Raw genomic sequence first — 25,561 nt, 5'->3', positions numbered from 1 at the left:
AAGAGGGACAGAGGAAACAAATGTTATCACAGGAGAACTACTGTTGGTTAGAAAGGGACATTCAAATCCTTGTTTGTCAGTAACTTGGGGTTTTTGTAACAGAAGCCTTTGCTAAATTTGCTAAAACTCCTTCTGTTACTCAGCTCTGCTACTAAAAATGCTAAGTCTGCTGTAACATATGTTACTATATGTGCCTCCTCATTAGAATATTTGCTTGCTGGCCATACCACCTTCAGAAAAACTACAAAAAGAACTAATTCAAACCAATTTAAAGCATTATCTTATGGCTTCAAAGGAGTAATTGCCTCATATTTTTTCAGGGGAAAGAAAAAAGACTGGCAGGCATCACCATAAACACTGGAAGGGGGTGTATTCCCGGTAAAACACTCAGAAACTGAAGGATGTTTTGAAAAGTGCAGATGATGAAAGGCTGAGAATAAGCCAACAAAGAGAGACACTTGACAAGCAATTTGTTTTGACAGTGACAGTCTTCTGAATACCTTTTTGTTGCATGGCCACCATCAACACACCACAAACACTTTTGCTGCTCAACTTGCTTTCAGCAGGAAGTAAAATATGTATTCTGAGGACCCAAACACAGCTCAATTGAGCAGAAATTAATACAAGCAAACACACCCAGTAACCTGGAGAAAGAATTATTATGAATAGGCTGCCATTGTCTATAAAAAAACCAAAAAGCATAACAATGACCAGAAAATTGAGACTGGAATCTAAAAGAAATCCAATTATCTATACAAATATGCTACATGAAAATCGAGGTAAGGCACCTAAACTGATCTGATTTTGTCCTTCCTGAGAGCATTAAGAAATACATGTACCTCAACTGCTCTAGAAAAGGTCAGCTCCAAAGTAATTGATCTGGGTTCCAGCTCAGGGGAAAAAGCAACAGTAAATCTTACTTGGGACACAATTTGTGCTAGATTGCTAATAAATTAGAGACAGTCATCCAGTTTAAAAAAGGGCAACTCCAACCCTCTTTTCTTGGGAACTATTGCAGCTACAAGATAAATCTGAAATAACCTTTGCACTGAGCATGCAGAGGGAAAAACCCAACCCTACAACATTACTGAATTTGCCATACACCACCAACTCAAACTACCAGCCTGCCCACTCCACAGCCTCAATTTGTGCCACCAAAAACACCCGTGGGTGCTACTGACACACTGAGAATGAAAGAAACCTTTTTCCAACTCTTTCAAGTCTTCCAAAAATAATACAAACCCACTTCCTAAATCACTTTTATTGTGGAAAATTTCAGACAGAGAATCGTCACCACCAGAAAACAGACTGGACTTCGTGCTGATGAACTCTCCCCATGGACTGAGTGCATCGAGTGTCCAGGAAGGGAACTGCTGCACTGCAGGAGAAGGATCTTACAAGGATGGAGCTGCCACTGAAGGAATGGCTCTCACAAAACCAGTTGCTCCATTCCTGGTCTCTACAACCTGATCTTCAATGGAAACACACAGACTGAAGAAAAAATTCATAATGCTGGTGAGGAAAAAAAAATCAATGATGATATTGGTTTCATGCCATATGAAAGTTAAACTCCTTTCCTTTCCCAGCTAACAAAGCAGGTGCAGCTCCCTCCCTCCAGGGGATCTGCACTTTTCTGCCTCCACTCTCCCCTTAGAATCTCTTCTATTCCAAGGCACCAATTTCTGTTACTTCTAAAATTGCATGATACAAATCAAAGTTGGAGCAATCTGTTGCACAGTTTTGAAGATGCCTTTTTGTCTTCTGCTGGAAGAATCATCTGTGTACTTAAAACTTGCAATTTTTTCCACCTGTGTCAGTCAGTGAAAAATATGAACTTTGCCAACAAAGCTCCCCTTGTCTAATTTAAATTAAGAGCAGTCAGTATATAAAGAGCATCAGCATTTTTTTCTACTAGCAGGTACCACTGAAGAGAACACATTTAACTGCTGCATCTGTTGTGTGGGATGCAGAGGACTTAAAAGTGATGATTACACTCCTGTTGGGAAAAAGCTTTCAATAATCAAACTGGAAACAAACACAATTTTGAAAGGGACTTTCAATTTCAGAAAGCAGATGCCCAGCCATGTAAGCAGTACCAGCAGTGTGCTGGACTCCAATATCCAGCATCTAGAAGAAATAAACTTTCAGAGCAACAGAAATGCTGCTGCTCTTCTATTTCCCTTTCATATACATGAGAGATATAGACAGATCTGAAAAAAATCTTTTATTAGTAACAAACACCTGACCAGGAGATAAAGCGTGAACTTTCATGCCCAGTGTTCTGGACATCACTACAATGAAACAATCTAAGTATTTGTTTAGTGTAGGTTACATACCAGCATATTCAATTTCAAAGCCTATTTCAGGAAAACACCAGCAGTTTTCTCACCTGGCCATCATTTGAAATGATAAAAGCTTTTCCTACATCACTGCAGTAACCACATCTTGTCTCACACTAATTCAGCAATACAGGCAACATACAATAAACACAGCCACACACTAAGTGCTTTGTCCAACCTTCCAAAATGGCAGGGGCAACAAGAATCAGTGTCAGACAGAAGCTGGCATTATTCCAACACCTTCTTAATCTATCTAGAGAAACTCTAGAGCCAGGGGTTCAAACAGCCACCAACAAAACCTCTGGGATTACCAGCAGATGTGTGTACTGAGCCCTCCTGCCATGCCCAGCCCAGTGACTGAAAGGCCAGTCACCAGTTCCCAGACATACAAATGGTTTGTTCTCCCTGGAGCTGTGCCCTGTCCATACTGCACTCACTGGACACACAACCAGAGGTTGCATTTGAAGGTTTCAAAGGCATCAGAAGAGGCAGGAGATACAAATGAAGTCAAGCAAAATGTGTTTTTGTAAGATCCCAGTCCTGGAAAACCAAACTAACGGATGATGTTTACAGTCACATGGCTGATTTTAATTTCAGCTAAACCATTCTCTGTCATAAAGTTAACAACAACCTTACATATTTTTTGGGGGGTGGAGGAAAGTGATTATTACTTCCTTAGTGCTCTTATAAAAGAGTAGCAACTACCCCTTTTTTATTAATATTGGAGATTAAAATACATATCACGAAGAAGATCTGCAAGTGAACTGTGTGCCAGCGGACAAAAAAAACTTTTCTCTCCCAGATTTCTCTCATACCTAAATTAAGATAAATTAAGAACTATGCAGCAGATTTCAAATGCTCAGCAAAAACTAATTAGAGGGTCCATCCATCCATACACACATGCTGAACACCACACCAGCTATTTTCAGTGCGTTTGTTACCCTCTGATTTCCTGTACTTAAAAAACTCTCTTCAAGTCTCTTTCCTTTTGAGCCACTGTGTCACTCCACTGACACAACAGCAGCTCTGTCTGGAGAAACAAAATTAGTTATTCATTAGTGCACAGCGATTCCATACAACCATGACATCAGCTAGAGAAGAAGTTGAGGCAACTGAAAAATATATCCAGTTAGAAATAGGCAGGAAAAGAAAAGTAGGATTTTGCAAAAGATTAATACTCCTAGTATTGAAAGGGTAATATTGCCTTTATAATAAGCAAAGAATAGCTGACCTATACCTTGCCCAGAAAACAACAGATTCAGCAGCATTCCCTCATGAGACAGTCCTCTTTATTAAGCACCAAGTTGCTCATAACTTGATATTAAAGCTTTTTTTTTTCCAAGTTGTCTTCTACACGGTCCAAGAGGATGTGCCCAGGAAGTAGGAGGCAAAAGAACAGGAGGCTGTCTCTCCCCCATTTCAACTTGTTAGGCCAGAAGAAATGTTTTCCCTCCTACCTGGAGTCCCCATCTTGATCTTCTGTGGTGTCACCAGAGCCATTCACAGCATATCGACTCCTTGGTTTGTCTGAAGCAAAGAACAGGAACAATCTGCTTAAAGTGTGTCTTTACGTTTTTCTATTCTTACTCAAAAGAATGAAAAAAAAAATAGAAGAAAATTTTTATCCTTCAGGGGATTAAGAGAAGAAAGTGAAATATTCACAGAAACAGACACAAGTAACAGTTTGCAGTTCAAGAGCGAAAAGCAAACTTCTAACCAATGCAATTTCCCTCCTTATTGCTAAGGTTTTGGGACAATTACAATGCTCCCATAGTGACAGGAAGGGAAATCTTTGACCAACAAAAAGCAGGAGGGGTTGGCAGGGAAACAGTCAGAAAAAAAAAATTTCTCAGATTTTCACTTATAAAAATAGAAAGGGAATTAGAGATGATTCTCTCATCATAAACTGACTCATAACCTAAGCAGGGGAGTCAAACTCCTCCTGACACACAGCCATTAGCACACAACCCAAATCACACAGCTTCATCACCCCACAGCACCTTTAGGCCCTGCACTGATACTGGTCCCAGTCCAGCCACAGGCACTGTCCCAAACCACGTGCCTCAAAGTAAGAGGTGCAACCAGTGCTGGCATAAGAATAGTCCCATGGTCCTGTTTTCCAGGAGAAATTAAACCTCCCCCAGCACACACTGAAGTTGCATAATTTCTACCCATTATTGGTTAAAGCTTATAGTGTTTACTGAATCTCTTCTCCCAAATCAGTGCCTTCCTTCTCAGCCTGCCTCTTCCTTCCCCAAAACCCACGGGATTCACCTGCCCTGGGAACAGCAGGTGGATAATGACACCTGGCACTAATGTGGTTCAATTCACCTGGGATGGCAGGTGAATTGAAGTGACAGCAACTCCAAGGCAAGGGCTGAGAGGTGCAGAGTCCCATGGGGAGTTGTGAGGGGTGTGAGTGAGGGGTGACAGGTACCCAGAGACAGTGTGAGGGGTGACAGGTATGCACACAGTGTGAGGGGTGTGTGTGAGGGATGACAGGTACCCACAGACAGTGTGAGGGGTGAGAGGTACCCAGAGACAGTGTGAGAGATGTGTGTGAGGGATGACAGGTACCCCCAGACAGTGTGAGGGACGCGGCGTGCCAGGTACCCAGAGGCAGTGTGAGGGCTGCCAGGCCCCCACGGACAGCGTGACGGATGTGAAGGGGGTGTGAGGGTACCAGCCCCTCACGGGAGGATGCCGGGCCCCGGCGGAGGCAGCCGCAGCTCCCGGCGTCGGCACTTACTGTCCTGCGCGGCGGGGTGCTCGGCGCCGCGCTGGAACGGGAAGCGAAACAGCAGCTTGTTGCCGCGGCTGCCCGAGCTCACCAGGATCACGCTGATGGGGCTGGTGCTCTCGCCCATGCCGGCTCGGCTCGGGCTTCCCGCACGAAAGGCCCGGCCGCTGCGCCTTCCGCTTCCGCCGGCACACGGCGCGGCCGCCGCTACCGCCGCCCGCCGGGACAGCGCGGCCCGGCCGCCTCTGCCCGCGGCCTCCGCCTCACGGGCCGTGCCCAGTACAGCCCAGTGCCCCCAGGTCTGACAGCCCCTCACACACAGCCCCATCCCCGGAACAGCACAGTGCCCCCAGGTCTGGCAGCCCCTCACACACAGCCCCATCCCCGGAACAGCCCGGTATTCCCAGTTCTGACAGCACCTCACACACAGCCCCATCCCCGGAACAGCCCGGTATTCCCAGTTCTGACAGCCCCTCACACACAGCTCCATTCCCGGAACAGCCCGGTATTCCCAGGTCTGACAGCCCCTCACACACAGCCCCATCCCCGGAACAGCCCGGTATTCCCAGTTCTGACAGCCCCTCACACACAGCTCCATTCCCGGAACAGCCCGGTATTCCCAGTTCTGACAGCCCCTCACACACAGCCCCATCCCCGGAACAGCCCGGTATTCCCAGTTCTGACAGCCCCTCACACACAGCTCCATTCCCGGAACAGCCCGGTATTCCCAGTTCTGACAGCCCCTCACACACAGCCCCATCCCCGGAACAGCCCAGTATTCCCAGTTCTGACAGCCCCTCACACACAGCCCCATCCCCAGAACAGCCCAGTGCCCCCAGGTCTGACCAGCCCCTCACACACAGCCCTATCCCCAATACAGGCAAGTGACCCCAGTTCCGACCAGCATCTGACACTTTATTCCTCCCAATCCCAGCGTCCCCTGTTCCACACACTCCCAGTTTATTCCAGTGCTTCGCATGCCTGCAGCCAGCACGTTCCAGCTCAGCCCGGTGCCCCCGGAGTGGCTCAGCCCCGTACCCACACAGGGCATGGTGCCCCAGCCCTGGATCCCTCCACAGGGCCTGCCGGATCCTGGACTGCCCAATGCTGTTAGTTGGCCACTTTGGGTCATTTGTGGGCTTTCAGCCCGTTCAGCCATTAACTCCAGAACTTTCCTGAGAGCTGGTAGCAAAGAGCAGTGAGGGCTCATCATCTCCCCCATGCCCAGACCCACCCCGGGGTATCATCCTCATGGAAAGAGTGGACGGGCACTGGAACTGCCCAAGGCAGTGGTGGAATCACAATCTCTGGAAGTATTAAAAAAATTCGTGGATGTGGCACTTTGGGACATGGTTTAGTGGTGAGCTTGACAGTGGTTTAATGGTTGGACTCAGTGATTGCAGAGGGCTTTTCCAACCGTAACAATTCCTGCAGGGGGGCATCTGTGGAAGTCAGACCTGTGGGCTCTCCGTGCTCATGGAAAGGCTGGCTTGGGCTTGTTGCTCATGTTCATTCACAGATCTGATACATCCTGCCTCATGGTTCCTGCGCTTTTACTCCTGCCTCTGGATTAGGAAGAGTGACTTTACTCCCCTGGCAGCAGTCTTGGTGCCTTCATATTTTTTTGTATTGAACCGAGATCAGAAGTTATCAGAAATTATGTTTGAGGATGCCCATGGGTTTTATGCAAATTCTTCTGTATTTCATTGCATTACTTAGATGCTTGGACACTCTGAGACATCCCCACTCTGGGTTTTGTCCCCCGAGGGACACGGGACAGAGGTGGGTGGCTGAAGAGGGAGGTGAGCAGCCTCAGCGGGGTGTAATCTGCAGGGCCGTTCTGCACAAGGGCAACGATAACAATGAGCAAGAGAAGGCAATGCCTAGGGGAGAGAGTTGTCCTGGGGTGATTAAAGACCAGTCATGTTATCACAGCAGAGCACTCCTTGTACACCAGCACTGGGCTGTCACGTTAAAATTTCAGTGTGTCTGTTTCAAAATATAATTTGACTTTCTTAAATAATAAATTATAGGCCTAAGTGTCATTCTCAGCTCTTGGACATTTAGTTGTCGTTAGATGTGTCATTTAAAGTAATGATTGCAAGCTCTTCAAACCCTAGTAGGAAATTAAAAAGCAAAGCCTGCATTTAGACTCCACTTTTCAGACTTTCAAAATTTAATACGTCTCAAATATTTCTGAGTTAAAGCAGATGTATGTGCCCCCTTATCCACAGCATTCTCCTTGAGGGGAAGGCAATTCCTGTGGATAATACAGGCCTATGGGGAAAGTTATCTGTGATCTCACAGTGATGCCATTCAATTGGATTTACAATCGGGCTGTTGGAAATTAGAATCCCCCTTTCACAATTAGGTAACAGATCTGTGGCTTGCTTCTGCTGTTTAAAATGAGAAACTCTGCTACCTAGCTTTTGGAACAGATTTTGGATTTAAAAAGACCTACATTCATTTTTTAAAAAAATCCCATTTGGTGATTTCCTGACAAAGATTCATGAGCTGCCCAAGGGTGGACATTCTGCAGTGGAGCTGTAGATCATCAAGAGAAGCAGCAGCAAGAGAGGAAGGCAGGATTGGTGGGGTTTCCCAGAGGATGTGTCTTCACTACTGGCCCTGTGACATAGGAACAACAGTGATCATGTTGTGCAGCTCTTTGCATTCCTGAGGCCAGCACTCCCTTGTCTCACTACCCCATGGGCAGCTGGAGTGCTGGAATGAGGAATTTGACTGTGAGGTTCATGAAAAGCAAGAGATAGTCATTTTCCATGTCATCTTGTGTTGAGGATCAGACTTCTCCCACCAGGTTTGTTCCTGAAGAGTTCCCACAACGATCCCCAGCACAGCCCTGATCCTGAGTGAGCAATGAACACCTTCTAGCAAACCACTGTCACTTTTTGGCTGCTCTGTCTTGTGTGATAGTGCAGGAGTAACTCTGAGAAAAGGAATTCAAATTCCATAACGATTTCAGTGGTGATGAATCCTCCTGTGCAGACATCACTCTGTGTGCACACAAATCTTAATCCTGCAGCCACAGAGCAGCAATGCCCAGGTTACACAGAAGAGGAAGGAATCCTGATGGTCTGTGCCTTATCCCTGTGTTTATCTGGGTCACAGCTTGGTTGAGTAACCCCTGATTAAAAGCACTCTCACTGAGGAGATCTTGGAGCACTGCCATGCAACACATCGCCTAAGAGGCAGCACTTTGGGGAGGAGACAAAAACATTATGTAAATGGTTATTTCACAACAGCATCTGTAATTTTAAAGTAAATTTTCTATGGGAAAACTGCAAGTTTTGGAAATGTGTGTAGCAAGGATGATGAATACCGCCTCTCTTGGTACTGCCATCCATTTAAGTTGCATAAACTGAATACCACGTTGTCCATGCCCTGGCTCTGCCTATGCTGTCAGTGGCACTTTGAACAGGAGACTGCTCTGCTCTGCATCTGTGTAGCCAGAGTGAGCTCTGGGTTTTCAGGGGATCTGTATGGCACTATCAAAGGGAAGGTATACAAAGAGCCCTCAGATAATACTCCCTATGGAAAAGCAATTGCTCCTTGGGTCTCAGAGTCCACTTTTATACGCCCTCTTAAAGTGAGTGAATTACCAAGTCCATGGTCAGGAGGACTGAGGAGGAGCTGTGGCACTGAACACTGCCACAGTGAATCTGAAATTTAATCTTAGAGGAGTTGTTTGCCTCCACAGAGGGGATGATAATTCAAGACCCCCAAACCCAGCCAAGCTTGCAGACTCAGAGGCCCCAAGTGCTTTGTATCTGCCTTTTGGGAAAGCCCAGGGTTTATTCTAATTTGTGTGACAGATATCATGTAGAGAAGCTTAAATTAGAGCCCAGTGCAGAGTACAAGGGGTGGGTCAGAGCCCTTCTGCAAGTGCCACTTGCCCCAGTAAAGTGGGGACACCAGAGGATACAGAAGTTGCTGTCTGACCCCATCCCTGGTTCCAACTCTACCACTGGTTCATTCTCACCTGAGCCCAGAATGCAGTGGCAGAGGCACAGCCCCAGGAAAGTGGTGTCACTTTGTAGTGTATGGATCAACTCCTCCAGGCTATGGAGTCTACCCAGAGAGGAGAGACCTATCCCCATGTGACAGCACAGAAGAGATCTCTGCCATACACACACACACATGGGTGCCACCTCGAACCCAGCACCTTTCCAGCAGCACAGCATATCTCCCTGTGGCTCCTAAGGGGCTCCAAGGCCAGTGCATACTCCTGTGTGACATCTGCTCCAGTGCAGGTGTCCATAGGCTGCACGTGCCCCAGTCCATGCACAACCCAAGGATCATTTAATCCCTGGAAGGGCTTTCCCTTTAGCAGGATGACCATGGCTAGGGAACACCCTCTGTGGCAGTGCATAGTGCTGCTGTCAAATGCAGACACATCTCTGGCTGAGGCACAGCAACCTCCTCCATGCAAGTGTGCAGGGCTGCTTGGGCAGAGAACATTATCTGACCCCTCTGACTGTACCAGCCAGTCCTCCGTGCACAGCTGCCAGCTTTCAGTAGTGATGTCTGAGGCTACTGTAGTTTATCATCATGGCAAAGAGATTTACCTCTGCTTTATGTGCTGGCAGGATATTTACTCCCAGAGGCTCTGCAGCAACCATCTCCAGTTGGGTATTTCTTTGACACTTTGCCCACTTATCTGTGATTACAGACCTGTGCTGGTCTTCGTTTTGCTTGTTTGGTCCTTCACCCATCCAGGACTCGTGCCCTGATTGTACCAGCCATCTGTTGCAAGATCAGGAGCTCCTGTAGATGTCCAGCACATAGCACAACACAGCCAGCACTAACTGGAGTGCTGAGGGCTATTTGACAGTGCAGGGGAGAATTAACAGTAAGATCACACAGTTAGAAATCAAAGTGTGCAGTCTGAGGATTACAAAAAAGAAATCTGACTAGGCTTTCTCCCACACACACTTCTTTCTAACACCATACTCAATTTCACAAACTCTCTATTCCTGTATCCAAAGTCATCCTTACTACCAGTACTGCTACAGGCAGCAATTGTAAAGTGGGTCCCTAATCCTTTGCAAGAGGCTGGCATAGTGAAGTCCTGAAGCAAATGGCAAAATCTGCACTTACTCTTAAAAAATCAGGATTTTGTTTCTCCTCTGAACTATACTACTGATCTCCTAGCCTGTCCCTACCACTATCTACAGAGCATTTTATATGAAATATTGCACCTGGTGCAGCCACATACACTGGAAGTGGCTGGGTCAGAAAGGGCCAGAGTCTTGTGTTCCCATCTGTGAACCCAGGGAGGAAATCGGATTCCTCTCCAGCTCCTTACTGTGCCGGAGTCCACATGCTCCTCAGTTTAAAGATGTGTCCTAAAGCTTCATCAATGGAATTTTGCAGCATTATCTCTCTGTTTGTGTATCAATATGTGTCCAGACAATTTCTTTGGACCACACTGCTGTTAGGTTAAGAAGCAAGAAGCTGATAAGGCTAAGCAGGCCAGGAGGACAATGGGCTGACCCTTGCTAAAGTAGCCATTGCTTCTCTGGAGATAAGCGTCCTCCACTCCACGAGCGGGCCTCTGGAGTGACCAATGACTGTGGACAGGCACCAAGGTCCTCTCCCCCCTTCCCCTTTATAACCAGGGCTGCCAGGATGGTGAGTCCAAACCTGCTCCAAGCAGTCACTGCAAGGGGACAGAGCCAGCACCTCCTGCACAATGACGCTGACCCAAGCCGAGAAAGCCGCTGTGGTCACCATCTGGGCCAAGGTGGCCCCCCAAGCTGAGGCCATTGGGACAGAATCACTGGAGAGGTAAGGCCCCAGCAGGTCTCCAAAGAGGGCTTTGCTATTGGGATGCATCTCATGTAGAACTTGGGTGAGTGAGAGCAGGCTGGGACCAGAGAGATTTGATGAAGAGTGGTGCTGTTTGATACGTAATCTTCAGGAGTTATATCTGTGCTACTAAATGCCTCACAACCTAGCAGTAAACTGTGATTTTTTTTTAAACAATTTAATAGGGTTTTTTTTCTCCTTGTAGCCATACAGAAGAATTCATAGCCAGAAGCATTGGTGAGGAGTTCAAAGTCATTCATACTCAGTGTCCTAAACACCATTATCCCTCTTAGGGAATAAACTTAAAGTGGTTTATTGTACAAATGACGCACTTTCTCTTAGAATTTTTATGCATTAAGAGAATAGCTGTCCACTAAATTCACTGGATGCTCAGGTTTCATTGTTCCAGTTGGTAAGTAACAAACTGTTAGGAAACAAGACAACTGGACCCCCTGCGTGAAGCATGGCACAGTAATTCAAAGTCCATACCAATTAAGCAAGCTGGCATAAAAGGGTGTGGAAATTATCAGAAATTCTTATGTTATTCAAAGTGATTTAAATGCTACTTACAGCTCAGTATTGTGATCCTCCTTTCAGGGTTCTGAGTACCATTCATATCAACTCTGGTTTGTTCATTTTAGTTTGAAGGTCCTGGAAACTTGGTTATAATAAAATAATGGAAATTTGGTGACAAGTTGGGGCTTTTATTTATAAAAAACAAAACCAAGCAAAACCAAACTCAAAACTACATTAAGTTTTAAATAATTTTTAACACTTAATTCTTTTCTAGTACATACAGATAAGCCTGCTGTATAGTCTGCATGTGCTACAGAAGGTTTACACTCCACTTGTTCTGAGGTTTTACCACCTCATTCCATTTCTACTGCTGACCCTCTTCCTTGTATTCTCCTCCAGGCTTTTCTTCAGTTACCCCCCGACAAAAACCTACTTCCCTCACTTTGATCTGAGCCAAGGCTCAGCTCAGCTCCGTGGCCACGGCTCCAAGGTCATGAATGCCATCGGGGAAGCTGTGAAGAACATTGATAACATCCGAGGGGCTTTGGCCAAGCTCAGCGAGCTGCATGCTTACATCCTCAGGGTGGACCCTGTGAACTTCAAGGTGAGTGAGCACAGAGATTTCCAGGGGTGGAAGCTACCATCACAAAATTAGAGACCACAGGTCATGTGGCAGCTTGATCTCTGACTGTGCAGCACAGCCTGTTTTTTAACCTGAGACTGGGTCTTTTAATGGAAGTTCTGGTTCAGTGCAGGCAAAGAGCTAATTGGGGGGCTCTAGTCGTGGTTTGTGTTAGACAGATTTGAATCTCTGGTGGGGTTTTTTTGTAATTCATGAATCTGCCTCACACATCAAGCCACATCACCTGTCTTGAACAAAGTTTTAATAAATTATAAACAGCTCCACTTTGTTGCACTTCAGGGAGGAAGGGGCACATGGAAGAGGGGGAGGGATGAAGCAGTGCCTTTCACCCTATACAAAAGACAACCCATGCTTCTGCACTCCTATTTCAGGCAGCAGCACTGCCTGGTTGGGACATATAGCTGTCATCCCCAAGCACACTGGGCCCAAGGCCCATTGCAGACCCCTACACTGCTACTTGGTGCTCATTGTGATGGATTTCATGCTGCTTTCTCTTACAGCTGCTTTCCCACTGTATCCTGTGCTCCGTGGCTGCCCGCTATCCCACTGAATTCACCCCAGAAGTTCATGCGGCGTGGGACAAGTTCCTGTCCAGTGTTTCCTCTGTTCTGACAGAGAAGTACAGATAAATTACCTCAACAGAGGATGAGGGAGACCCATCCACAGCCCAGCCCTGCTGCCAGGCCTTGGGGTATCACCCCTTCCTGAGCAGCTCTTTAAATCCCCACTGCAGGGGCTCAGTCATCTGCAAAACCCAATAAATAATTCAAATGTGAGCTATGGTCTCTGTGCTTTCATCTCGATGTGTTCTGCCCACACCTGACTGTTCGGGCAGGGGTGTTCTGAAATGTCTATACAATATGGAAGGGGAAATACTAAACTTTATAAACTCATGTACTAATTCATATACTTAGGAACTCAAAGTAATTCATGTGCCAATTCAGTGGGGATAACATAAAATTCAGTGGGAGCAACATAGCATTGAGCAGAAGCCTAGAACAGGCTGGAGCCCTATGACTGCAGCTGCTCACCGAGGTATATCCACCAAAGTGTTATATCACCAGGAATGAGTCTTTTACCCTGCTACGACTTCGAATGAACCCAGGCTTTTTGCTTGACCTATCCAAAAGCCATCCCAGCCTGTTGGGAACCAAACCTGCATTGCAATGCAGGGCATTGTCATCTCATGCCTCTCTCTGTGGGGTATGGATGTGGTATCTGATGTGTTTCTTCTGTGGGTTAACCCCACTGAGCAGCCACTGCACCCCAGCTGCCCACTCACCTCCCCCCTGCAATGGGATGAGATGAAGGGCAAAGGAAGATAAAAGCAAGAAAAATTGGGGGTCACAATCAAATAAACAAAGAGAATTGTTTAGTAAATGAAGACTAAGTAGAAGCAAAGGGAAGAAAACAAAAGAGGGGATCCAAAGGCAATCGCTCACCACATCCTATGAGTAGGCTGATGTTCAGCCAGTTCATGAGCAAAAACCATGGAGAACCCCCCAAAACTCCCTCAAACCCCTTCTTTTGCTTTGATTGCTGAGCATGGTGTCATATGGTATGAAATAACTTTTTGATTAGTTGGGCCTATCTGCCTCACTGTGTCCTCTTCCAGCACCTCAAAATCTATTCCCTGGATGGGGGCAGAGTGAGCAGCACAGACAGTCTTGATGCTGTGCAAACGCTGCTCAACAAAATCTGGAGCATCAGCATGTTATCAGGGCCAGTTTGGCCAAAAACCTGAAGCAGAGCACCATATCAGCTACTGTCTCAGAGACTTCTGCATGAAACAGTGGGTGCAAAGCCTTCAGCCTACTCTGATGGCCAGCCTGAGCCAGCACTGCAAGTGGCAGTCCTCCTTTCATCCATGGAATTTAGGGACTGTGTTTGGACAAGGGGGAGAAAGGTGATGTGGAAGCTCTCAGGCCACCAAATAGCTCTAAACATGTCACCACAGCAGCTTTTAAAGCATTTTGCATCCATGGCTGCCAGGTAACCTGGAGGTTTAAATCCCTGACTTGTGCTGGCTCAGCATCTGGTGTGTCCCTTACCCCGTGTTTGCACCAAGTCCCACCTGCAGAGGCTGAGAGAAGGATGTGAGAGTCAGAGGACATTGTGCCAGGAGAGGCTTAGGTTGGATATTAGGAAAAATTTCTTCACTGAAAGCACTGTCAGGCACTGGCACAGGCTGTCCAGGGAAGGGGTGGACTCCCTGTCCCTGGAGAGATTTAACAGATATGTAGATGTGGCTCCTGGGCACCTGGTTTAGTGTTTGTCTTGGCAGTACTGAGGGAATGGTTAGGCACAACGATCCTAGACACCTTTTCCAACATTAATAATTCTATTATTCTAAAATTCTGATACTGTATGACCAGCCACCACGTGCTCTGCAGAATTTCCAAGCATTTATGGGGAGAGGCAGGAGCACACATTGGTGTGGGAAGAAGGGAAGGAGTCCAGGACTGACAAGCATCAGAGAATGAACTTTGGGAAGACCATGAACCCAAAGAGGAGGGTTATTCTCTGCCTGGGTTGCTCTGGGAGGGCTTGTCCATGGCTCCTACTCAGAGGCCATGAGGCTCTTGGGGCAGAGAAGGGTTGGATATGCCGAAGTCTGGAGGGGACCTGGGACACTTGTGGGACCTATCTCAACACCCTCGGAGACAAGGAGGACCCTGGCCCATCTGTGGGGAATGATGGATCACAACAGGAGGTTTGAGGACATGCCAGCCAGGGTGGACAAGGCTGTGGCACTGATGGGACATGTCCAGGGCTGCTGCTGTCCAAGGGGCAGCCTGGTAAGGTGCTGTCCCCTGCCCCATTGTGGTGTTGGGCTGGTACAGGACAGAAAGCTGGGCCCCCCAGGGGCCTCCTTAGGGCAGGGCTCCCCCCGAGGCCTCCGGGGCCCCCCAGGGCAGTGCCGCAGCTGCTCCCAGGGCCGGCCATCCCCTGGTCCTTCAGTGTGATAAGATAAGGCTGGGTGGAGGTGCCAGCGGCTATAAGAAGCGTCTCTGAAGCTGCTGCTGTCACCAACCCCTGCCCACTCTTCCAGCTGCCACCATGCTGACCGCCGAGGACAAGAAGCTGATCCAGCAGATCTGGGGAAAGCTGGGTGGCGCCGAGGAGGATGTCGGAGCTGAGACCCTGTGGAGGTACAGCCTAAGGACTGCATGGGAGAGGGGGACAAGGGGGTGGGAGCCCCACGGAGGGGCCAGCGTGTGGGTCCGGCTGGGGTCAGCACCACTGACTGTCCCACTCCTCCAGGATGTTCTGCTCCTACCCCCCGACCAAGACCTACTTCCCCCACTTCGACCTGTCACCAGGCTCTGACCAGATCCGTGGCCATGGCAAGAAAGTAGTGGCTGCCCTGGGCACTGCCATCAAGAACCTGGACAACCTCAGCCAGGCTCTGTCAGAGCTCAGCAACCTGCACGCCTACAACCTGCGTGTGGACCCCGTGAACTTCAAGGCAGGCGGGGGATGGGGAAGGGGAATGGGGCCAGAGTTTGGGGACAGGGATCAGAATGGGAGGACAGGGAACAGGGGATGGGGAATGGAGACTGAGGGCCAGGGAATGGGGGACAGGATGGGAGCTGGGGATGGAGGACAGGAGATGAGGGAGGGAGATCAGGGTGGGGAGCAAAACGTGGGGTGCAGGGGGTGGTGGGACAGGGGATGGGGACATGGAGGCTGTAGTGGCAGTGCTAAGCCCCGTTTTTCCTTGCAGTTCCTGGCACAGTGCTTGCAGGTGGTGCTGGCTACCCGCCTGGGCAAGGAGTACAGCCCCGAGGTGCATGCTGCCGTCGACAAGTTCATGTCAGCCGTGGCCAGTGTGCTGGCTGAGAAGTACAGATGAGCTGTCAGCCGTGCCTGTGTGCCAACAATAAAAAAGACTTTTTGCTGCAGCAACGCGTCTGTTTGTGCTGGGGCCAGGGGCTGGGGTGGGCTGGAGTGTGGCAGTGCTCCCGCTGGAGGGAGGTGGTTCAGGTGTGACAGAGGTGGCACAGGAAGGGCAGCGCAGCCCTGCACTCTCTGCGTGTCCCCCAGGGCCCTGCTTGCTTCCAACCCTCCCCAGCACGGGATGAAGCCGATAGCAGGACCCAGGGAATGAAGCTGTGCCTGCATCCCTCCAGGGGGCAGGATGAAGGCTGCGCCAAGACAAATGTGATCCTTGCATTCCTTTGAAGGATTCCGGGGGGGGGGGGTGATGGGGCTGTAGGGTAAACTCTACCTATCTCCACCTATCAAGATGGCTTTTTAGGACTATTAGGAGTGCTGCAAGAGCTAAGTGCTCGCCTGAACTCCAGAAGCAATCTGAGAATTCATGGAATGAAAAAGGTCCACCGCAGACCATTAAGCACAAAGACTGTTCTGGGATTCAAGGTCCTGAGCCACAAAACCCAGTCAACTGCCAGGGGAGAACCTCCACACCTGCCCCAGATGTCTGCCCTTCCCCTGGGACCTGGGCAGGGTAGGAATGGGATGGGCAAATCTGCAGTCCAGTATAGGGACACTGGTTTCAGGACTTTGGAGCCTGAATGTTAAAAAAGTCAGTGATCACAGGTGGCAGGCCATGAGGTACCAAACTAGCCCTGGGTTTGCTTTGTGCTGTGACACCAGAGGGAGGAGATGAGATCATGCAGGAGAGAGGTGCCTGAGTGTCCAGGTGTGGGCAGGAGGCAGGTGGGGGCATGCAGGGACCCTGCCTGCTCACAAACAGGCCTGGCAGTCCCTGACCATGGCAACCCCTGCTCCCGCAGGTGAACCCACAGTGCCTGTGCTCCATCCTCAAACACATCCCAGTCCACATCCCAGTGTGCTCATGAGCATTTACACCCATTTGGTTTTGTGCCACCAGTTTGAAGGGCTCTGCTGCCTTGGCAGCTCCCCCCATGCATACACATGGAGCAGACGCTGCCCTGCTATTGCATCCCAGAAAATCAGCCCCCCCAGTCCTCCCTCCCCGTTCTGAAGTGGTGCCAGACTGAGCTAATCTCCCCCAAACATTAATGATAAGAACCTCAGCCACGGAGGAAACATGGGTGTGAACTGTCACTGCTGGTCTGCACCACCTGCCGAACCTCCTGTGAGCTCTTGCAAGCCCCCTCCTCACCCTCCCTGCGTTCCTCACCACCCTCATCTTCCTTGCCCTTGTTACATTCCTCACGTTCATCTCGTCATTTGGAGCACACAGGGCTCAGCACAGACCACTGCAGTCCCTGGTATTTTCCCAAAGCAGCAGTGCCAATGTCCTCCCTGCCCAGAGGTTCAGGATCCCCGGTGCCCGCAGCACCAGGGCCAGTGCAGGAGCGGGGGCTCGGCCAGGGGAGCTCCGGGCCCTGTCAGCAAACAGGAGTGACTGTGGTTCAAGGAGCTGGGGCTGAAGAGGACACACGCTGTGGGGTACCCTGGTGTGGGGTACCCTGGTGTGGGGTATCCTGAGGAGCAAGGGCACTGGGGCAGCTGTGCACAGGGACTGTGCTGGATGGCAGAAGGCTGTACAGGGACAGCACATTTGTGTGCAAGGACGTGTAGGTGACAGCTGGCAGTGCGTAGGGGCAGTGTGTGTCCTGGGGCAGCTCGGGGGTGTGTGCAGGTTTTTGGGCGGTCAGTCTGCACCTGCAGGTGCACACGGGGCTGTGTGGGGATGTGGGGTCCAGACTCCCCAACGCTGCTGTGGCAACACCCGGCCAGAACCTACCCAGGCTGTGCCAGGGGCACCCAGCCATTGTCCCACGCCATGCCAGGGGACACACGCGGGATCCTCTGCCAGTGCCAGCGCAGACCCCAAGGACGCCCCATGCCAGCCCAGTCACTACACCTAAACCTAAACCTCCTCCTAACTCCTGACCTTAAGCCTAACCCTGCTATTATGTCAGCACGTGTCCGTGGGGCAGCACCCACGGACAAGCCCTGACCGTCACCCCGAGCCCACCCCGCGGTGCCGGTGCCGGTGCCGGTGGCGGTGCCGGTGGCGGTGCCGGTGCCGGTGCCCGGGCGGAGCCGGGCGGGGGAGGACGGGCGGCGGCCCCGCCTGGCCGGGCTCCAGCACCCCCGCGCCGGCACCGGGGCGGGCGGAGCCCCAGCACCGCATATAAGGGCGGCGGCGGCCGGCGGGGACACCCGTGCTGGGGCTGCCGACTCAGAGGGTGACATCATGGTGCTGTCCGCCAGCGACAAGTCCAACGTCAAGGCCGCTTTCGGCAAAATCGGCGGCCAGGCTGAAGAATATGGCGCCGAGGCCCTGGAGAGGTACTGTGACTGTCCCCGGTGTGACCCTCTCTCCTCTCCAGCCCCGACTCCCTCGCATCTGCCCCCTCTTCTCCCCATCCGCAGCTGCCTCTGTCCTTTGCCACCCTGTCCCTGTCTCACCTGTCTCTGAACCCTTCTGTTCTCCAGGATGTTCACCACCTACCCCCAGACCAAGACCTACTTCCCCCACTTCGACCTAGGAAAGGGCTCTGCTCAGGTCAAGGCCCACGGCAAGAAGGTGGCGGCTGCACTGGTCGAAGCTGCCAACCACATCGATGACATTGCTGGTGCCCTCTCCAAGCTCAGCGACCTCCACGCCCAAAAACTCCGCGTGGACCCTGTCAACTTCAAAGTGAGTGTCTGGGAAGGAGTGACCAGCTCAGCTTCCCTCCTGTACCCTTTGGCTTCCCCCTTGCCTCATTCCCTTGCTCACCACATCGTTTTGCCTTTCAGCTGCTGGGCCAGTGCTTCCTGGTGGTGGTGGCCTGCCACAACCCCGCTCTCCTGACCCCTGAGGTCCACGCTTCCCTGGACAAGTTCCTGTGCGCTGTGGGCACTGTGCTGACTGCCAAGTACCGTTAAGACGTGTACCGTGGCCAGAGCTGGAGCCAACACACCGCCAGCCCTCCGACAGCGAGCAGTCAAATGTTCTGAAATAAAATCTCTTGCATTTGTGCTCCAGCGCTGGTGTCCTGCTCTGTGTGCTGCCTGCGGGAAGGGAGCGGGAGGGATGTGCTCTGGGGGTCTGAACTGGAGGTCTCCCCACCAGGTGGGTACATGGAGGAAATGGGCTCTGGGTTTGCTGTCGCTGAGAGCAAGCAGCATCTGGGGGATGGTGTCCAGCAGGCAGACTCTGCTTTGCTGCCATAAGGCTCTTGGAGAAAACAGCATTTTTAGACACCAGTGGAGGGGAGAGACTCACGAAGACTTGGGGCTCCCTGCCACCAGACTATCCCACCAGAATTCCACGCTGGGATCCCCTCTTGCACCACGGGCCTCATGCACCCTTGTTCAGGACAGTGTCAGAGGGCATCTCCTCCTGGAAAGGTTTGCAGGAGACACAGGAGTGCAGGGCTCCTGGCGCCTGTGACCCTCTGCCTGGCAGCAGAGAACAGCCTGAGGACCTCCCTGTGCCAGGACATCTTTCTTTGCACACCCAGCACACAGGGCTCTGCAGTGGTGTAAGACTTCTTCTGTCTCCACCTAATGGCCCATTGCTGGGGTGTCACTGTGGAGGGGTTCTGGGGAGCTGCAAGGGGAACAGATGGGGCTCAGCTCCAGATCCAGCAGCTTGGGGTGGTGTCAGGGCACAAGAAGAAGCCCAGGAGTTGTGCTGGTGTCTGCACCTCCCCAGCCCTTATCGTAGCCTGCAGCAGGGTGGCTGTGCTGGGGGGCTGATAAAGGAAAGTGTGGGCTCTTCTCCAGCTCTGGGTGTGGTGGGAGACTGGGCAACAGATAGTGCCAGGAGACTAGAACCTGCCATGTGCTGAGTAAGGGCTGGGAGGTCCTTAGTGAGGGGGGGAAGGTTCGAGGAAGCCCCAGAGTGGCTCACAAAGCCAGCCAAGGTTGCCATAAGCTCCTTTGATCCTTGGCACTGGCAAGGATTGACTCCTCCCTAGTTTCATGGCCTCCAGGCACTATCAGTGAATGCACAGAGACAGGAGAAACTCCAATAACCAAAGAGAGAAGGAGGCACTTCAGAGTCTCTTCTGCAAAGCACCACAGGCATCATGATCCCACATACCCTCTATGCCTGGGCACAGTGAAGAAGGAGAAAGCCAGTCAGGGCATCACTGGCCGATCTGATCTACCTTTGTATGGAGCAGGTATTGGAGCAGGTTCCACTTCTTCAGCCAGGAACATCACCCAGGCAGAAGCTGTAGGCACAGCTTCCTGGGGATCTTGTGGAGAACTGGGATAGCAGGGGACTCAAGGCAAGGAGGTGTGAACTGGTGTGGAAAGCATTGGGAAGAGCCAGCATCAAATCCAGCACGGACTTGGACTCCTCCAAACCCAGCCACTAAGGGCCCTCATTATCCCAAGTATGGTGAGCACATGAGACAAGGTGTAAGAGCCATGTGGGGACGATGTGTATGTGGGGGATGAAAGTTGTTTCCAGCTCGCTGTAGCTTCTGACTGTTCCCAAGCCGTGCTGTGACCTCAGGCAGAACGTGCCGGGTGGCAATGGGCAGTGTCCTGCCTCTGCAGCTCTTTGCCAGGGTTCTGCCTGGCCGGAGAGCCGCTGAGCTCGTGTTGTCCCAGCCATTTGTCCTTGCTGCCACAAGATGGGGACCTCAAGCCGCGGTGCTTTATCGGGGCCAGGCAGAGGGTGCGAGGGCTGGGAGAGCAGGGCAGCTGCGCCAGGGCTTCCAGGCAGCCCCAGATCCCGAGGGCTTTGGGGACACTGGGGAGATGCAGACCCCGTGCTGAGAGTTCCAACCCCGAGTCCCCCTGCCTCCTGGCTCACAGAACAGCGACTCCTTTCACAGGGCATCCCTTTGGTGGCCATGGCTTCGTGTGCCCCAGGACACAGCCTGCCCCACGGGACAGACACGCTGGCCACAGCTTGGCACTCCCTGAGCTGACATCCCCGCCCAGCTGCCTTGGGACCCACCACAGCAGCCATGCTCTGGAGCAGAGCAGGTCGAATGTTTGCCCTGGTGCTGGCCCAGGCTGGTTTTGCAGCTGGCATTCCTGCAGCTCCTGTGCTGAGTTGGAAGCAACTTCTGCATTGCCACAGCAGCAGCAGCCTGAAACAGCCCCAGGTGACGCTGAGGAGATGGATTTGGACACAAAGCCCCCTGATCCAGGCCATGGCAGCACCCAGGAAGCCAAATCACACCAGGCAGCTTCAGCAGAAGAAAGAAGTTGAATATCTCCAGGTCATGCCTGTTTTGATGTCTCCACTCTCTGCAGGACTTTCTCAGCTCTCATTTATTCTTGATGGTTAAAGCACCTGGGGTTCAAAGATACCCCCAGAACAGCACAGTGTTCTGTTCTGTGGTGCCACCAAGGCAAGTGGCATCTTAGAGGTCATTTTTATTAAAGGAGGAGTTAAATCAGGAAATGAGCTTGATGATAATGACTTACCCAATCACAGGACTTCCACCGGTCTCTTGAGGAGCTGCAAACAGCATTGTCCAGATAGGCTGGAATATCACTTACTGTGTTGGCTAGATAGTCATGTCCCCAGAGAGTGTGACCTGGAAAGGGACACTGAAACACGTACTTCTGGAGGAGGTCAAGCACCTTAGGGGAGTTTAACAGGAATTTCCTGTGAATTTTCTATCTTCCCAGTAGCAAGGGGGACCTAGCAAACAAGCAGTGGGAAGTTAGAGAATTAATTCCTCACTAGAAGCTGAACTTAGGAGACCAATTGACAGATCCCTTTGCTGGAACAAAGAGGGAAAACATTGTGTATTTTACAAACTGTTCTTATTTATAAATCCCATATTGGAAATCAATATGGCAATAGTGTAACCCATGAATGGTGTAACCAATAGTTCTGCTTTTTTGGCGTGTGTTTGAACAGCCACTCTTTCCTAAATGTCAGATTTTCCCTGCTGAAATGATCTCCCTGATTTGTCTGGATCCTTTTGAATTTTAAGCCAGTGCTTGCAGCCCCTCCAGCTCAGGAACATCTGAGAACGTAATAAGGAAATTCACCACTACAACACAAGTTATTGATGACAGAACAGTAAATAATAATGGTAAACAAAGAACTGGAATCTGTCACGGAAGGAAAACAGATTAATCTGAAAGGATTCGTTCTTGGCAATGGCCATCATTATTACTCATCTTTTTCTTTGATAAAAAGCTCCACTGTTTGTTTTTTGGTTCTTGTTTTGTTTTTTGTTTTTTGGGGTTTTTTTACTTGAAGCCAACTGATTTGTAGTTCCTTGGTTTCCTCCTTTTACCCTGCTAATGATAACAGACACAATAGTCTCCTTTCTGTGACCCCATCCCCCTTCCTCTTTTTCCAGAAATATTGAATGTTTAGAGGTGGCTTCCATAAGTTTTGGAGGTGAAGGGGATTTTTTTTCAGCAAGCAGTCTGCAAATAAGGAATGATTGAAATATACTTTAATTCAAACTTTTTAGACTCCTTCCACCTCCTCCACTGGCTGTTTTGCCAGTGGAAAAAGGAAAAGTGGTAGAAGACAGAAAATGAGCATTGATTAGATTTTTCACTACAAAGATAGCAACTGAATGGAAATGCAAAATCTTTCTTCCTGCTGGTTGCCCTGTCTTCCTGCAACCACCTGGGAGATCTGATTTTGCTTGGAGCTGAGATGATAGGCAATCCTCTGCTGGTGACATCAGTGCTTCCTCTCTCCCCATGTTGTTTTTCTGTATTTTTCAGCGGCAGGAGATGCCATCTGGAGAGGGCACAGCTTTGGTTGTGTTCCTCCAGCTCCCACACAAGCAGTAACAGCAATTCCAGAGGCTACATTCCTGCCTGTTGCCTTCAGCATCTGTCGGTTGACCTGCTGCTGCTCATGAATTTGCTCCACCTTTTATAAACCTGCTGATCCTATTTGTTTCCACAACCTCCTGTGGGAGTGAGTTCCAGAAGTTCATTCTCCCACCTGCACCAAATAAAGTCCTTTTTATCCATTTTAAATCAATCTACCAGACTGATCGATGGACTCTAACTCTCTTCATGCACCAGGTCCACGTTCCCTTTATGATTTTGTAGGGCTGGCATGTTTTGCTCCCCCTTCTCCAGAGAAAAATCCCAGAACCCCTTCATATTGCAGCTACCCCATCCCCTTGATCTCAGTTGCCCTGCTCAGGGCTCTCAGTCCACAATGTTCTTACATCCTAAGATGTGCTGTTGTGATAGGACAAGGGGTGATGGTCTCCACCTAAGAGGTTTGATTTAGATTAGATATAAGGAAGAAGTTTTTCACAATGGAGGTGGTAAAACATTGGCACTTAGAGAGGTTGGGATGCCCCATCCCTGGAAACTTTCAAGACCAGGTTGGATGGGGCTCTGAGCAACCTGACGTGGTGGAAGGCATCCCTGCCCATGGCAGAGGGGATGAACTAGACAACCTTTACAAGTCCCTTCCAACCCAAATTATTCCATGATTATAGGATTCTATGATCAGAGGCCAGACCTACACAGATGTGTGTGCATCAAGCTGTTACACAACAGGCAGAAGATGCTCTATTTGTTATTTTGCAAGCCCAAGCCCTTCCTGATGACATCACCTTTTTTGTTTTGGTTTGGTTTGTTTTTTTCTGCACATCAAGGCTACAGTTTTGGCAAACCACCAGTGAGGACTCCAGCATCTTTTTCCTGAGCTGCAATAGCCAGTTGAAGTTCAGCCTCCTCTGTTTTAGATCATATTTTCCTATCCAGGTCACCCTCTTTATCTACATTGAAAGAACTGACCTTCTGTTTTTCCATTTGTGAGCAACACTGAGACCTGCACATAGCAAAGTTTCACAGAGTACATCAAATATCCTTTCAGCAGTCTCCTGCAGTGATGGAGCACCATCTGACTTTTCTGTCAAAAGCTAAAACTGTGCAACTCTAGCAGCAGAGTTTTGGTCCCTAATTCTGGGGTTCAGTTCTTCATTAATACTCTTCCTTCCCCTGTCAAAGTGACTTCAAGTCAAGCTGCTGGGTGGGCACAATTCAATGAAGATCTAGCTGCAGATAGTTAAAACAGAGAGTATTCCAGTCAGTGCCACATTTTTACTCCTTGCACTAGAATCAAAAAGAGATAGGGAAGCAGACTGTGCCAGCACTGTGCTCTCCAGAGAATTTTGCACATGGCCAGGAGGATCCCAGCTATGGATTTGTGGAAAGCAATACAGCAAAATGTACATTGCAGCTGCTCATCCAGAAAGCTTTTAGACATCCCTCAATAGCTGAGCAGCTCAGTGCCTTTATTAATAGTAGGAATGTATTTATCAAAATTCATGGGTCAGCACTGTTAAAGCTCCATAAATCCAATTTGCACAGGCCACCATTATTTATTTTTCCAGGTTATTGCCTCAAAGAGGGATACTTCCAGTATATAATCCAGACTTCTCCACAGGCCTCTTTGAAACAGTGTAGGAAATACACTCTGCAGAACAGCATCTTCCTCTTTTGTCTGACTTCCTGATGAAGGGCTGTGTTCAGCACTCATGGACCAAAGAGCAAGAAGCAGAAGTGGTCAGCCCTAACCATCACAGGGACACCGACACCACATTCAGACTGTCGCTGACTCAGACAGAAGCCTTGGCCCCACCACAGCCTCAGTCCCTCAGGCTTCAGCACAGACAGAAACCCCATATGGTTTTCTGAATCCTGTGGGTTCTTGGTGCCACACAGAATGAGGCAGATGCCACTGCAGCTGTATCTTCTGCCCAGCTGCAGGTGTTTGTGATCCACCTGCAGCATTGCCTGTGCGAGTGGAGGCAGCTTCAGCTTCTCCAGTTTCAGCCTCAGCTCCAGCTCTGCAGCCAAAAGGAGACCCTCCCTGGCCCAAATTCACCCCTTCTGAGGCTGCAAGGCTGCTAAGCCAAAGGGAAAAGGAGCAGCCCAGACAATCACTAAGCCAATGACAACATTTTCATGTCCGCATGTGTTTGGAGCAGCTGTCAGTCTGGAGGTGGCATTGCCTACAGCATCTATCCACAACCACAGTGAACACTGGAATGCTTTTCTTGGGAACAAGCAACTCCAAGGGACCCAAGCTGTGAAAAAAAATAGATATTGTAACACATTCTGGATGTGACTCTACGTTGTCTTAGATAAGCTTAATTTATGCTCTGGTCTTTGCCATTGAATTTTTTTTTTTCTTTTTCTTTTTTCTCTCTTTTAAGAGGAAACTAACTAGAAACAGCGTTTCAAGAAAGTAACTCATAAGGGCTGATTGGAGATGGGCTGATATCTTTAAAACAGAGTTGAAGGCTAAATTAATGTAGAATGGGGACAGAAGGGTCTATTTGTTTTCCTCTGAGAAGGAGAGCTCTGAAAATCCAAGGATAGTATCACACAAGGGCAAACGGAAATGAACAAGCAGTGAACAAATTGAAGCTGGAAATTAGCAGAATAGTCCTTTCCCTTCCCTGGAGCTTTATGTGCTCAAGCTTCTGGGCTGACTTAAGGGAAGCCTTCTCCTAAATCAGATGAGGGGCACAAATTGCCAGCTTTGAGCATGCAGCCTGCTCTGACTGGGATTTTGATGATGTCAGAGTTCCTAGAAAATGACAGGCACTTCCCCAGGGGATTTCCTTCCAT

At 49.7% G+C, this 25,561-nt stretch overlaps 4 protein-coding genes and 1 long non-coding RNA gene across 16 annotated transcripts in view; 4 read left to right on the top strand and 1 right to left on the bottom strand.

Annotated features, from left to right (window-relative positions):
* The window catches only part of NPRL3 (NPR3 like, GATOR1 complex subunit), a 41,739-nt gene extending 36,418 nt beyond the window's left edge, over positions 1-5,321 (bottom strand). For 3 of the 12 annotated variants that reach the window (XM_066330184.1, XM_066330170.1, XM_066330176.1), the window contains exons 1-2: positions 5,089-5,317; positions 3,797-3,866 (exon numbers count right to left, since the gene is read on the bottom strand). In XM_066330184.1, the coding sequence (XP_066186281.1) occupies positions 3,797-3,866; positions 5,089-5,206 (188 nt within the window). In that variant the 5' untranslated portion in view covers positions 5,207-5,317. Of the gene's footprint in view, positions 1-3,796; positions 3,867-4,200; positions 4,293-4,339; positions 4,355-5,088 lie in introns of those variants that run through there. The other 9 variants (XR_010744777.1, XM_066330174.1, XM_066330173.1 and 6 more) reach the window with 7 other exon arrangements.
* On the top strand, positions 1,415-12,843 carry LOC136368142 (hemoglobin subunit pi). Its single transcript, XM_066330189.1, has 4 exons — positions 1,415-1,515; positions 10,719-10,887; positions 11,824-12,028; positions 12,568-12,843. The coding sequence occupies exons 2-4, from the start codon at positions 10,793-10,795 to the stop codon at positions 12,694-12,696; spliced, it is 429 nt and encodes a 142-aa protein (XP_066186286.1). The 5' UTR covers positions 1,415-1,515; positions 10,719-10,792; the 3' UTR covers positions 12,697-12,843.
* A 2,216-nt stretch (positions 12,844-15,059) lies between these two features.
* On the top strand, positions 15,060-15,972 carry LOC136368136 (hemoglobin subunit alpha-D). Its single transcript, XM_066330169.1, has 3 exons — positions 15,060-15,219; positions 15,332-15,536; positions 15,795-15,972. The coding sequence occupies exons 1-3, from the start codon at positions 15,128-15,130 to the stop codon at positions 15,921-15,923; spliced, it is 426 nt and encodes a 141-aa protein (XP_066186266.1). The 5' UTR covers positions 15,060-15,127; the 3' UTR covers positions 15,924-15,972.
* A 2,179-nt stretch (positions 15,973-18,151) lies between these two features.
* LOC136368135 (hemoglobin subunit alpha-A) lies at positions 18,152-19,000 on the top strand. Its single transcript, XM_066330168.1, has 3 exons — positions 18,152-18,319; positions 18,467-18,671; positions 18,773-19,000. Exons 1-3 carry the CDS (start codon positions 18,225-18,227, stop codon positions 18,899-18,901), a joined length of 429 nt encoding a protein of 142 aa, XP_066186265.1. The 5' UTR covers positions 18,152-18,224; the 3' UTR covers positions 18,902-19,000.
* Positions 19,001-19,097: 97 nt separating this feature from the next.
* Positions 19,098-25,043, top strand: LOC136368138 (uncharacterized). Its single transcript, XR_010744776.1, has 2 exons — positions 19,098-20,145; positions 22,682-25,043. It is a non-coding gene; the product is annotated as an uncharacterized lncRNA (long non-coding RNA).
* Positions 25,044-25,561: the final 518 nt, after the last annotated feature.

The sequence above is a fragment of the Sylvia atricapilla genome, chromosome 15 (assembly GCF_009819655.1).
Source record: "Sylvia atricapilla isolate bSylAtr1 chromosome 15, bSylAtr1.pri, whole genome shotgun sequence".
NCBI lineage: Eukaryota > Metazoa > Chordata > Aves > Passeriformes > Sylviidae > Sylvia > Sylvia atricapilla.
The sequence above is the reverse complement of the archived record's forward strand: the minus strand, read 5'-3'. Positions and strand labels throughout refer to the sequence as shown.